The 14,267-nt window shown below is 37.0% G+C and overlaps 1 protein-coding gene across 2 annotated transcripts in view; it reads left to right on the top strand.

The window, feature by feature from the left end:
• LOC135105038 (solute carrier family 2, facilitated glucose transporter member 3-like) overlaps positions 1-13,735 on the top strand; it is a 26,567-nt gene extending 12,832 nt beyond the window's left edge. For both annotated transcript variants that reach the window (XM_064012942.1, XM_064012941.1), the window contains exons 3-11: positions 2,391-2,551; positions 5,502-5,626; positions 8,218-8,358; positions 10,580-10,717; positions 10,997-11,199; positions 11,469-11,593; positions 11,808-11,998; positions 12,125-12,296; positions 12,944-13,735. In XM_064012942.1, coding sequence (XP_063869012.1) covers positions 2,391-2,551; positions 5,502-5,626; positions 8,218-8,358; positions 10,580-10,717; positions 10,997-11,199; positions 11,469-11,593; positions 11,808-11,998; positions 12,125-12,296; positions 12,944-13,058 — 1,371 coding nt within the window. In that variant the 3' untranslated portion in view covers positions 13,059-13,735. The remainder of the gene's footprint in view (positions 1-2,390; positions 2,552-5,501; positions 5,627-8,217; positions 8,359-10,579; positions 10,718-10,996; positions 11,200-11,468; positions 11,594-11,807; positions 11,999-12,124; positions 12,297-12,943) is intronic.
• The last annotated feature ends 532 nt before the right edge of the window (positions 13,736-14,267 follow it).

Genomic DNA, 14,267 nt, shown 5'->3' with positions numbered 1-14,267 from the left:
ATACTATACTATAGTGAAAGTAACAGCATGGCAATCTTATATAGTAGTAGTAGTAATAGTAGTAGTAGTAGTAGTAATAGTAGTAATGTTAATACAACAACAGCAACATCAACAAAATATCACTCACCTTCCTTCCTTTTTTTTCCCCTTTCTTCCTATGGTCCATCCTTCCTCCTTCCCTCACTTCCACCTGGTTTCCCTCCCTCCTCTTCATAACTTCCTTACACCATCTGTGTCGCGGGATGTCGATAAATGACATCGTCGCCCACATACTAATATATATATATATATATATATATATATATATATATATATATATATATATATATATATATATATATATATATATATATATATATATATATATATATATATATATATATATATATATATATATATATATATACGAGTATATATGTGTGTGTGTGTGTGTGTGTGTGTGTGTGTGTGTGTGTGTGTGTGTGTAGTGCTTTATTTTCATTCCAAAAATCTGGTCATATTAACCATACATTTCACACAGCAGCACAACACAGCACACACTCACGCCACACAGCACCAGCGGCCAGCCACACAGCAGTCCATACCGCACCCAATCACCCAACAGTCCCTATCACTCCCAGCCACATAACATATCACTTGAGTCACAAGAGCCACACAGCAACCAATATCACTCTCATGTCATACAAAACCACTTCAAACTTTACATCACACAGCAACCGATCTGACAGCCATGAAAACACACACACACACACACACACACACACACACACACACACACCAATGCACATCACATCCAGCCACAAGACAAGTCATAATCACTCCCAGCCAAAGCACGTAACCACATCACACTGCACTACATCCTGCCACGCAACAACCCACATAAAAAGAACAAAAGAAAAGATGAATAAATAATCACACTGCCATAAAACCTTGCCCAAGTAATACCATTAGCAAAACCTACTGGACAGCAGATAGCGCCTCCGTCTATCCCTCTCCGAATCAATATTTGCAATAGACATATCTACGGACGATAGTACGTGTGAGGACTGAGCAAGTTTAGGTGGCTGGCCTGCTCATGTGTTCAGATACCAGCACTGGGATGGCCGTCGGCTTCAAACGGATTTGTAAGGTTTGAAAGTAATATATGATCTAAAAGTTAAGTATATACATGTTATTCTAAGGAAGTATTCGATCGGATAAAAAAAAAAAAAAATCAATCACATTTACTAGAAAAAAATGTCATTACGCAACTTTTCTTGTAATCATCCATTTAACTATTTAACTACAGCTGTATTATTTTTGTTTTAAATCTTGAAAGAAAACCACGCTGACTACTCGTACATTTTTGCCACCACTGCCTCAGTCAATTCTGTCTCAACTACAGGTTTTATTTTGGTGACTTGAGTGGTGGATAAAGTGATAAAAAAAGTATCGAACAAAAAATATTGAGCAAGTTACTTTTATTATGTTTATGTGCTGAGTACCAATTAGGTACTCGATACTTCTTTTTTATTATATTGGTACCGTTAGTGACGATACATCTGTTTTGACATTTATTGGTACCGTTTCCGACGGCAGATAGATTTTGTGTACTGGGTGACCACTTGTACCCAGTTCCTCATGGTGCCTGTTGCGTTTTGGCGGCTTCGTCTTCCATAAAACTTTTTTTTTTCCTCCAATTCCTAGTCCTTATACGAAGGCCTAGAATAATTATGTACTAAATATGCAGTGAAAACTGATAAATGCACTAAACACACACATAAAGAAATATATATTTACTGCAGCAATCATCAATAAGTTAATGATTTTAACTTATTTTCGGTCATTTACCCCAAGTTTATTTCAGCGAAATGTGTATTTGGGTCAAGCCTCTTCATAAAGGATATAATTAAAGAAGACGATATACGGACAAAATCTTTTAAAATCCATCACACAGCTGTCCAGCGCTCACTGTGCAGTGAGCAAGTCAGGGCGTAGCTGCGCAGTGCGCACTGCCAGTTGAGCTGTATGAGCGTCACAATCTATATATGGTCCTTATGATTATTATGAGATTTATGTATAAATTAAGACTTTAAGTACTATAACGGGTACACTATTTAATTAGTAATATCCAGGAATTTTTTCTCCATAGATATGCAATACAAAAAAAAAAAAATACATATATGCACTTAGGTTCAAGAATATTCAAAATATGCATTTGCACATGTGTACATATGAAAATGCGTAATTATCCCAAGGCTATTTACTAGAATTCTCTAAGGATTGCTAAGCTATGAACACGTTGCTTGCTGCGTTTTGCCAGCCCTTGCATTCTTAAGAAGCATCGTTCTTCACACCTTTACTGCGCCACACACACACCTTCACATTCCTTTCTTATCCCACATCCCCAGATAATCCGGCAATGGGTGCGGCGAGCGCTGATGGACACTTACGAGCTGGAGTTGACGGAGAAAGTCGAGGTGTCAGTGTGGGCGGTGGTGGTTTCTCTCTTCATCGGGGGAGCTATCACCGGCGCCTCGCTCGGTGGTCGCCTCACAGACGCCATGGGAAGGTGAGATACATTTGGTATGAAATTTCTTCACATCTACATCTACAGTGCACACTACTGTTCTTTATTTTTCTCTCTCTTTTGGTTGAGTGTGGGTACCTCAACCCGCCAGCTTCACTGAGATGTGGAGATATGTATCATGTATTAAACATTTTTAATAGTTTTCTACATAATCTTGTTGCTTGAGTCACAAAACAACACTCTGAAAGCCACGGATGATAACGGATCACGAGGTCACCCTTATAACAGAATCTTCCGTACATATCAATCCTTCCCCGGCTGCTTGTGAATGGTGAGCGTGGTGCGCCAAGAATCACAGGATCCACCACGCTTGGCAATATCTGACACTTGATGGCTTGTAAATTTACACGTAAAATGGAACAAAAATTATCTGATACTTCCGTAAGTAGCCATTTCGCTTCCCATACAACATCTCTGATTATGGAACGAGCTTCTGGAGTGGTTCAGATTCTAAACCTCATGGCCAAGGGCCCCGAAAGTATGAGTGAAAGTCTTTGTTGTCCTGGGACTCGAGTTTGGATGAGAACTTGGAAGACAGCTGAACCACTGCCACCGAAGATGAATCTGCCTCTGCCTTTCCCTTTGCCTTTCTCGTCTTCTCTTGTTTTTCCCGAAGTCACTTCCGAATTCAGACTCTCTCCCCGTTGTCACGGGATCAGGATTAGACGTGCTGCAGAAGGTGACGTGCTCGCGTTTTCATTTGGTAAAACAAGCAATCCTCTTTAACGGTCATCTGCACCTGAGCATCACTGGCTCCAATATCGAAGTCGCCGAGGGAGTCCTGGAAAATTCTCGCTTTCAGCTCTTCTTGAGATTCTGGTATTCCCGAATCAACTTCTCCAACTTTTTTTTTTTTTTATGTAGGAAGGACACTGGCAAAGGGCAACAAAAATCCAATTAAAAAATATGCCCACTGAAATGCCAGTCCCATAAAAGGGTCAAAGCAGTGGTCAAAAACTGATGAATAAGTGTCTTGAAACCTCCCCTTTTTTGCAAGAAAACTTGCGAACGCATGAATCCAACCGCTGGGTAGGGATCCTTACCCTTGTCCATATGGCTTCGCAAGTTTTCTTGAAGCTTTCCAGGGAAGACAGGTTTTGCTTCAGATGAAAGAATTGCGACTTGCGAAGTACGTCGCCTCCCGTCGTATACTCAGTGCTGAGGACACCGTCAACAAAAGAGATAAACTAAAGATAATGTTTCTGCGACTTTTAAATACACATGAAATCTAAATTTTGGCACACAGTACAAGCACATTGAGTGAAATAAAAAAAACCTTGTGGAGCGCACTTCCTTCAAACTTTTAAAATTAACATGTATTTGTGAAAGTCTAATATATATATATATATATATATATATATATATATATATATATATATATATATATATATATATATATATATATATATATATATATATATATATATATATATATATATATATATATATATATATATATATATATATATATATATATATATATATATAAAGCCCCACTGAATGAAATGCCAGCTCCCAAAGTGACATGAGATAGAATGATCAAATAATAGCGGTTAAGTGTCTTAAAATCTCCCTGTGAAAAGAGTCCAAGTCATAGGAAGGAGGAAATACAGATGCAGAAAGGGAGTTCCAGAGTTTACCAGAGACAGGGATTGATCATTGAGAATACTGCTTAACGCTTGCATTAAGGAGGTCGACAGAATAAGGGTGAGAGAAAGAAGAAAGTCTTGTGCAAAGAGGCCACAGGAGGAAGGGAGGCATGCAGTTAGCAAGATCAGAAGAGTAGCAAGAGATACAACAGTGGGGTGATGAGAGAGAGGCTGCAGACAGTCAGTTAGACAAAAGAAGTTGATAAGACAAAAACCTCTTGATTCCACACTGTCTAAAACAGCGGTATGAGTGGAATCCCTCCCTCTATACATGTGAAACATACTACATACATGGACGGATAAGACCCCTGTACAGAGTTAGCAGCTGGGGAATGAGAAAAACTGGCAAAGACAACTCAGAATGCCTAAGTTCATAGAAACTGTTTTAGCTAGAGATGAGATGTGAAGTTTCCAGTTTAGATCATAAGTAAAGGACAGACTGATGATCAGTGTAGAAGAGGGGGACAGTTGAGTGTCAGTGAAGAAGAGGGGATAGTTATCTGGAAGAATGTGTTGAGATGATAGGTGGAGGAATTGAATTTTTGAGGCAATGGGCAATAGTAAGTTTGCTCTGCTCAATCATAAATTTTAGAGAGATCAAAAGTCAGGCATTCTGTGGCCTCCCTGCATGAGCTGTTTACTTCCTGAAGGGTTGGACATTTGCAAAAAGATGTGGAAAAGTGCAGGGTGGTATCATCAATGTACGAGTGGATAGGGCAAGAAGTTTGGTTTAGAAGATCATTGATGAATAATATGAAGAGAGTGGGTAACAAGACAGAACCCTGAGGAACATCACTGTTAATAGGCTTTGGAGAAGAAGTGACTGTCTACCACAGCAGTAACAGAATGGTCAGAAAGGAAACTTAAGATGAAGTTACAGGGAGAAGGATAGAAGCCGTAGGAGAGTAGTTTGGAAATCAAAGCTTTGTGCATTACCAAACTGTAGGCAGTAGTCCACAAATAAATAGCAAAGAAGGGGTGGCTCTAATACCTAAATAATACTAACTCATTTATTATGTACTATGTATCTCTTATATAATATGTGAGATAGCTGATGGTAAGTGGTTGTATATCTAGTTCATGAACATTATTCATGAACTAGATATTCTGTAGGTATGTCATACAGCTGTACTATAAATACTTGTAAGATATATGGTAAAAAAATATGTATTTTAGCTTGATTCTTTCAAATAGGCAATTCCAAGTCTTTATTGTACAGGATTACTGTTCACTTTGCTGTCTATTTCAGTTATAGCGCTGAATGTTTCCAATTTCTCTGACAGGAGGATGTCCCTGCTAATGAATCACCTGCTGTGCCTCATCTCAGGCATCTTCCTCATGTCCTGTAAATTCATCGGATCTGTGGAGATGCTGGTGATTGGCAGGTTCATGTCTGGTCTCTATACAGGTAAAAACCAACCCCTTTACTCAATCTCTGATGACTGGTGCTGCTTATTACCAGCTCATGGTACCTTTACTGACATTCTTACTACTCTGTCCAACACATGATCACAGGGTGTGATGCACTGTGGTCTTGCACAGGTAAATGTGATATCCTCACACAGACCCTGTATTTTTTATTGCTTATACAGTGAAAGAAAATAATAGTTAAAATTGTAAGTATTATCTGTGCACTTGTTAAAAGAGTAGTCAGACCTGCATTTCCTTTACAAATTATTTTGAAATGCAAAAATTGTGTCTTGATCTATAATAATATACTTGCAATAATTAAGATTTTTGGTAAAATTTGAAGGTTTTTCAAGTTATAAGTAAAGTTGAGTAAATATATTGGTACTAGAGACCAGTGTATGATTCAGTAATACACTTGATTGCAGAAAACAAAACAAAAACAAAAACAAAATAAATAAATAAATAGAAAATATATATATGTACATCTGATACCTGATTCTGGACTGAGAAGAAAAAGATGAGTAAACATGACAACACCTCAATCTGTCACAGAAGGAGAGGTGTTTCTCCACATAACCCGTGTATTTACCTTATTGGTAAATAAAAGGAATATGTGAATAACTACATACACACTTTTTTATAGTGGATAGAAGCATTGACATATTTCCTTATCCTGAAATAATGTATTCACTCCTAATACTGTCTCTTTACTTGATCACAGTCATATATGCATTGATATATACCACCATCCTAAAAATTTCTATTGTATAAGCCATCACATCAGATTGATGTAATTCTTGCCAACCTTCATTTACTTTACTTATCTTACAGTCTTCCTTATTTTTACTGTACTGCATTTTAGTATAAAGCAAAATTTAAACCTGATATTGTGCTACAGCATTTTGTTGGCATCTTAACATGTTCCATTAGAAACAACAGTTTTGTGCCACCTCAGTCCAATTTTGCTGGTACCATGATCACAGCTACGGTGGACAAAATACCTATTTGAGATTTCTGGCAGTTTCAAAATGTAGCTCATAAGCACAAATATACACAATGAAACATCACATCTGACAAGTTTTCATTACAGGAAAGTTGTTTTCTACATCCTTTGGCTAATAAAGAATAGCATTTAGGATAGCAGGACCATAAAAGGAGGTAATAAAATAAAGAATGAGTGCAGTGTTGGAAAGCATGTATGACCATGGAGAATGTTCCTCATCACCATGACCAAGCATTCTTTGCATTTATCATGGTTCAATAACATGAAGGTCAATGATACAACAGATATTTTGAAACAGCAGGATGTGTTTGCTTGCTGATCCTTCTGCATCTACTTATCACTTTGTTGATAAATTAGTGAATGGTGATGAAACATTAATGGATAACATTTGAGTGAAAGTAAACGTCAAGTGTTTGTTTGCCTGAACTTTGACAAATAACAGTATTGAGAATTGGTGTCAGTTGTGGCTGAAAGGAAGACTGAACTCTTACCTGTTTGCTGAGGCATTGTTGTCACTTGCATGTCAAGTGAATGAGTTTCTTATTCATTTGCTACAAAGACCCTTTTTGGAATTTCTCTTACTACCAGTACATATTAAAGTACTGGGTATGACAGTGTACATTGTACATGTGTATGTCTTAACATCTCTCCCAGGATTAACCAAGGCCTCATATGTATATCCTGTACAGATGCATCGTGGGACATGTTCATGCCAAGAATAGATAAACTGGTTGTTTATACAGTGGATATGTTACAATAAAGGTTCTGGTGAGCGTTGCTGAGTATTATAGTGTCCCGAGATTTGTCTCTGGACCAGGTGAGGCAGCCACAGGTAATTACTCATCAAAGGTACAGTATTTCCAAGAAAGCTTGTAAGGGTAGTTGCACTTCCCATTCTTAAACGTACTTAAGGTGGTGAAATATAGACTACAACATTTGCTGTTTTGTTAAGAGCCTTAGGACTCCTCATCACAAGGCAGAAAGGAAAGAGATGCAAGGATAAAGGTGATGGGCACTGTATGAAAGTGAAAATTCTCTTTTCATAAAAATATTTGTGTGTGATATGCCTCAAAAATTTCACTGATGTTTTGTGCACTTTCAGATGAAGGATGAAGTGTCAACTAGTATAGTGTGTGTGTGTGTGTGTCTATATATATATATATATATATATATATATATATATATATATATATATATATATATATATATATATATATATATATATATATATATATATATATATATATATTATATATATATATATATATATATATATATATATATATATATATATATATATATATATATATATATATATATATATATATATATATATATATATATATATATATATATATATATATATATATATATATATATATATATCATATGTATGTATTTACATGACACTGATGTACTTCTGATAGATGATACTGTAAAAGAAAAACTCTTCTTCTTCTCCAGGTCTTGTTCCTTGTCTTGTGCTACTTTATATGATCAATGGTGTGAACATACAATTCTGTGAATGTGTGTGAGTGTGTGCATGAGTATCCAAAGGAATGCTCCCAGCCACCCTTCCCCCCCAGGCCTTGCAACCTGCATTGTCCCAACGTACCTATCTGAGGTAGCACCGGCCGAACTCAAGGGAGTGATGGGGGTTGTGTTTCCTTTGGGCATGACTACTGGCGTTGTTCTCTCTCAAGTTTTGGGATTGGACAGCATTTTGGGTGAGTGTTTCAGATGCTATACATTATTGCTCTTCTCTGGCATTGGCAAGTCATTCATCCTCCTCATCCTCATCCCAAGTCCTGCTGAGGAGTTGAAGCCAAGCAGCTCTGAAAGTAAAGTATATAAAAGGAAGGGGTGAACATTCTGATAAAATTTCAAACATGAAGCATATATGGTTCTTCATGTTTACCATTTTCCACATAACATACTGAGTGTAAATTCATAACTCCATTACCACTAATCTAAGTTTCCTGGAAACATTTTTGGTAACTTCCTAGCTGATAAAGCATGCATGCCATGTTGTCAAAGATTTATTCTGACAACATCTGTAGGCACATTATTTTCTTACCAGTTCATATAGTAGGTATTCATTCATAATAATTTGTCACATACAGTAAAATCCCTCTTATCCGGCATCAACAGGACTGCCGACATGCCGGATACTTGAATATTGCCAGATACTTGAATAGAAGTGAAATTATGTCCACAATCACCACCCTACACTCACGCATCTTACCATAACAAAGATCAGCTGATCTTAATCAGTAGCTGATCTGATCAGCTGCTTAAGTGTAAGCACAACACGCTTCCTCTTTTCTACAACTTTAGGCATGATGAAGGCGTCAGGCGATAAACAGTGCACACGCGGGACTGAGTCACTGAGTAAACACAGTGCAGTGGGCCGCGGGTGGCGCGAAGCAGTGTGCTCTGGTGGCGAGGGGACAAAGTATGCCTCGTGCGGGAATTTTAATAGATTTTATGAGTACACATTGATTTTTTATTGATTTTAAGGCTCGAGGAAAAATGTGCCGGATACTTGAAGCTGCTGGATACTCGAATGCCGGATGAGAGGGATTTTACTGTATCATGTACGTAATTTGTCCAGCATTACACCAAACTATTGCCTCACCTATACTTTTCTCTCTAACTGTTAATTCAAGTTCACATGATTTTATTTCCTGTTCAAATCCTTTACAACTTTGTCTCAAGTTTTGTAATGGTGTACAAATATATTTCCCTTAGTCTCCATATATACATGTAATGCTTCCTTAGGCACATCATAGAAACAGTGAGGAATTTATCTGAAGGTGGGATAAAGCTTTAGCCAAGAGAGGCCTTTTTTTGGCTAGGCGATCAAATCCCCAAGCAGAACATAAAAAAAAGCACTACAAATGTTGGGATCATAACAGTCATCAGGTTTCAGGGTCACTTTGGAGCCTTTGTAATTCCAGTTGTTACTCCATGAACATGTGAGACTTCATTTGGAGAGAACATGAAGCAATCCCACATCCAGATATATATATATATATATATATATATATATATATATATATATATATATATATATATATATATATATATATATATATATATATATATATATATATATATATATATATATATATATATATATATATATATATATATATATATATATATATATATATATATATAGATAGATAGATAGATAGATAGATAGATAGATAGATAGATAGAATGATCCCGCCACAAAAAAACATCTTCAAGGTTCTTGTTTCTTACTCTACTGTAAAACCTTTCTGGTCTCACAGCTATCAATTGAGATGAACATGCAAACAATCCAAATAAAGCTGTCATCCACATGCATTAGAAAGCCATGCACACATGTATAGATTGGCTTTATCCTGACCAGAAAGAGCCAAGCTCAGTAACCCTAAGACCTTTCAGTGAAAAAGAGGAAAAAATCAGATGAGATTCCAATGCCAGTCTTCTTCCTTGTGTCTTAGGAACAAATGCTAGCTGGTGCACCATTAGGATGAGAGGTGGGCAGTGGGTCACCACATCCCCCCACACCTCACAGGTACTTCATTCATTGCCTCCTCATTGCAACAACCCACACTTTTCCATATCCTTCAGTGGTTACTTACTGTACAGATTTCCAATAAATATGGGAGAATATGGATTTCTGAAGTTAGATTTTTCATTGAAAAATATAAGTAGTCATTCAGTAAATCACAATAATCTTTACTTTATATTAAGTCAATGCTGCATGTTAGCTGTCTAAGACTTAAGGTCAATTTTCAAAATCAGCAAATGGAACAGTCAATATCTTGTGAAATTTCTCAGCGATGAAATATTCATAAACTTCAGTAAATCACTAGAATTCTATTAAAGTCAAAGAACAGATACATTAGTCATAGTAAGTAGCAGCAGCAACAAGTGTTAATCTATCCACCACAGGTACTGAAAATGGTTGGCCTTTCTTGCTGGGTGCTTTCATAGTGCTGGTGGTGTTGGCCATCTTAGCACATCCAGCACTGCCTGAGTCTCCAATCTACTGCTATGCTATGGGGCAAGATGAGGCCAAAGGACTGAGAGGTGTGTGCCTGTTGTGGTTCTCAAAATGTACTTGTGAATGAAAAGTAACATATGGATGTTCATTCATGAAATCATTTGTGAGGAGATAATAACTAGGTCTATAATCATTTCAGAAATATATAATCACTGTAGAAATTTTGGTAGAGGACAGAATCTCATGTTTTGTATTAATGTCATCCTATAATAACTTGAAAGAGGGTATTGGATGTAAACCAAAAGATTTTTAGGCTATGCTAAGCACTTAGTGTTTCTTCATCCAAACAATGTCTCTGCTGCCAGAGCTTCAACGTCTGAGAGGGAAAGACAGCAAAGTAGTGGAGGTTGAGGATTCTGCCTTGAGGACTCTTGCCCACCAGATCAAAGAGGCCCAGTGGAGCAACACCTGGAATGCCATGTGGCTGCTTCGCTCTAGCACCTACAGGACGCCTCTTCTGCTCACCATTCTTGTTAATACAGCACAACAATTCTCTGGAGTTAATGCTGTGAGGATTTCTTATTTTTCTGGATGGGGAGCTGTAATTTTTTTAAAACAAAAGAATTTTAGCCAGAAGCCACTTCTGTATAAGTAGTAGTTTTGTTGGGTTTGTGGCAATTTTAAGGTTAGTTTAGGTATGCCATATGTAAATACATATATATATACATCACAACTCTCTTAATTAATTAGAATATTTGCCCTACTCATGTAGTTTTTGCTGCATATTTATGATCCATAACTGTAGCATCACCATAGCACTGCCTTTTCATTCACCAGGTTTTTTATTACTCTACCCTAATTTTCCGGAGCGCTGGTCTGGATCTGTACCAGAGTCAGGGAGCATCTATTGGTGCTGGAGCCATCAATGCACTCATGGCCATACTGGCAGTGCCCCTTGTCAAGTAAGAACTGCATACTCAGAAATGAATGTCAACACCTTGGAGAGAGTGAAATTAACATGTGATAATATTCCTAAAGATGTTGATGCATCTTGAGATCTTTATCTGAAAATTGAAAGCTCAATCAGTCTTGCTTAACAAAAACTTTAAAAAAACTACAGCTCTTAGTAAGACATGATTGCCTGACCCACATCTTTATTTTTGTGTGCTGCATCAGACACTGTCGGCGGAGGGTGCTGCTGCTGACCTCCATAGTACTGTGTGTCCTGTGTCAGAGTGTGTTGGTGGGGGCACTATGGTTCCTCCCTTCCTACTCCTGGGCTTCCTATGTTGCCATTTTCAGCCTCCTGGCCTATGTACTGGTTTTTGGTATTGGCCTAGGACCAATTCCCTACATGATTGCAACAGGTGAGATGCAATTCAATAATTTTTGTATGCATCCAAATTTATCATGGATTTCCTGGAATCTGCAACTCAGGATGACATTTTTATATCCTATTCATTAATTGAATCTCTAATCCATATCCACTTCAGAACTTTTCCCAGTGGGGCCTCGGTCAGTGGGTATTGCTGTGGGTGGCACCACCAACTGGCTCACCAATATGATAGTTGGTCTCACCTTCCCTGTTCTGCAGTCTGAGATGGCAGAGTTTTCCTTCATTATTTTCATTGCCTCCATGTGTTTCTTTACTATCTTCATCTACAAGTAAGTCCTCTTGCATACACAAATTGTATTCAAATAGAGAGGTTAGAGGGGATTCTGAGTTTAATGTTTGTTTTGCTTTGTGAATATCCCACAGAATTTATTTTGCTTCATGAATATCCCAGAGAACTCTGTGATACTGATAACACTGTCAAGGTTCTTCTTTATTATGGATCCTATAGGGAATTTGATATAATTTCCTTTTTAGCTCCTATTGATATCTATTTTAAGACAAGTTCCTTTATTCATAGCATGTAAAATGTGAGTAGATTGTTAATTTAAAAATTGGATGTGTACAAAATACTGGCAGGAGATAGAGAATGTTTTTCTAAAAACAATCTCCCACACTATTCATTGATGCTATTTTTGGAGTCATGCCATCTTGTACAAAGCCTTCAGAGGCAATACATTTATCCTCTGGTGCTTCCTCATTAGATGTAAATCTTTTCTGCCCTCTTCTTTTTACTTTAACTGCTTTGCTTCCTGGTATTAAGTATTTGGCACATCCAATGTAGCAGGCAAAACACTATGTGAAGCTCAGGACAAACACTGGCATGTGTGAATAGTGCTAACTAACTGAAAAATGGCAAGAGTCGATGCCATTCACAAATAATTGTTTACTAATATAAAGTGTTATAATTTTTTTTCAGATTTCTTCCTGAGACTTTCAGAGGAATGCACATTGTCTCTCAAGAAGATGTGACCAGTGAATCAAGTAGAAAGACCATAGTTGACCTTGATATTAATGGTCCAGCTGCAGTGTAAAGCAGCTCTTAAATCAGTCTTCCTAACTCAGTGATAACAGTAATATTTCTGGCTGTCATGACATATAACAGTTATAACAACAAAAGAATGGCAGTTATAACAACAAAATAACAATGATGCTACTACTACTTCTACTACTACTACTACTACTCTTACTACTACTACTACTACTACTACTACTACTACTACTACAAATAACTAATAGTAATAATAACAATAATAATAATAATAATTACTTATATTATGCCATCTGATATCCCCTTTAAAAGGTGGGCAGCTGAAACAATGTTTACATTATGCCCTGTCTCATTGTAGGGAATGAAAATACAGATAAGGGCTCCACAGTCCCTTTGCTCAAGATTTTGAGTCACCTGTTATGTCATGCAGGAAATATTGTGGCATTATTCTTCCAACTCGACAGAGGAGCATGCAGAATATGATATGAATCTCAAATACATAAGAATAGTACTAGACTGAAAACAAAACCTTTTCATCAGAGAATAAAAAGCAAAATATGGAAACAAAGGAATAAACATATAAAATCCCCACATCAAATAATGTTGACATGCATATTAGGGTATATGTGAGAGAGAGAGAGAGAGAGAGAGAGAGAGAGAGAGAGAGAGAGAGAGAGAGAGAGAGAGAGAGAGAGAGAGAGAGAGAGAGAGAGAGAGAGAGTGAGTTTATGAAAACCCAAAAGAAACAACTTACTAATTAGTTGATAATTATTAATATGAACATTTGAAACTGATGGAAGGGAGTCCATGTGTGGTATTCTTTGTAATGCAGTGGTGAAAGCTGAAGGTACTTCCCTCCTGTACAATTACCTCATAAAACAATCTGTATTCATTGGCATTTTATGTGTATGTAGCTATAGATTGGTCGGAAAAAGACCATAATGCTTGGATTCCCTCACCCTTCACACCAAGTGGAGATGCATCACCTCCACCTCAATACCATATTTGTGCATGTCTATTACATTCTCATTATAACTTTTCCAGTACCTAAGGTAACTTTAGCATACAAACTACAGAAATCACTTTATCATCTAGTGGCAGGATGGTTGAGTCCAGCCACGAATATCAGCCTCAAACACATTTTTTTTAACTTATTGTAAAGTATACTGAAGAATATTAGACAAATAATATAGCCATTCAAGGATGGAAAATGTGTGGGATACTTTGTTAAAAAGTGTAAGTTTGAAATTGT

This window comes from Scylla paramamosain, chromosome 11, assembly GCF_035594125.1.
Source record: "Scylla paramamosain isolate STU-SP2022 chromosome 11, ASM3559412v1, whole genome shotgun sequence".
Lineage (NCBI taxonomy): Eukaryota > Metazoa > Arthropoda > Malacostraca > Decapoda > Portunidae > Scylla > Scylla paramamosain.
This window is presented reverse-complemented; position numbering and strand designations above follow the sequence as displayed.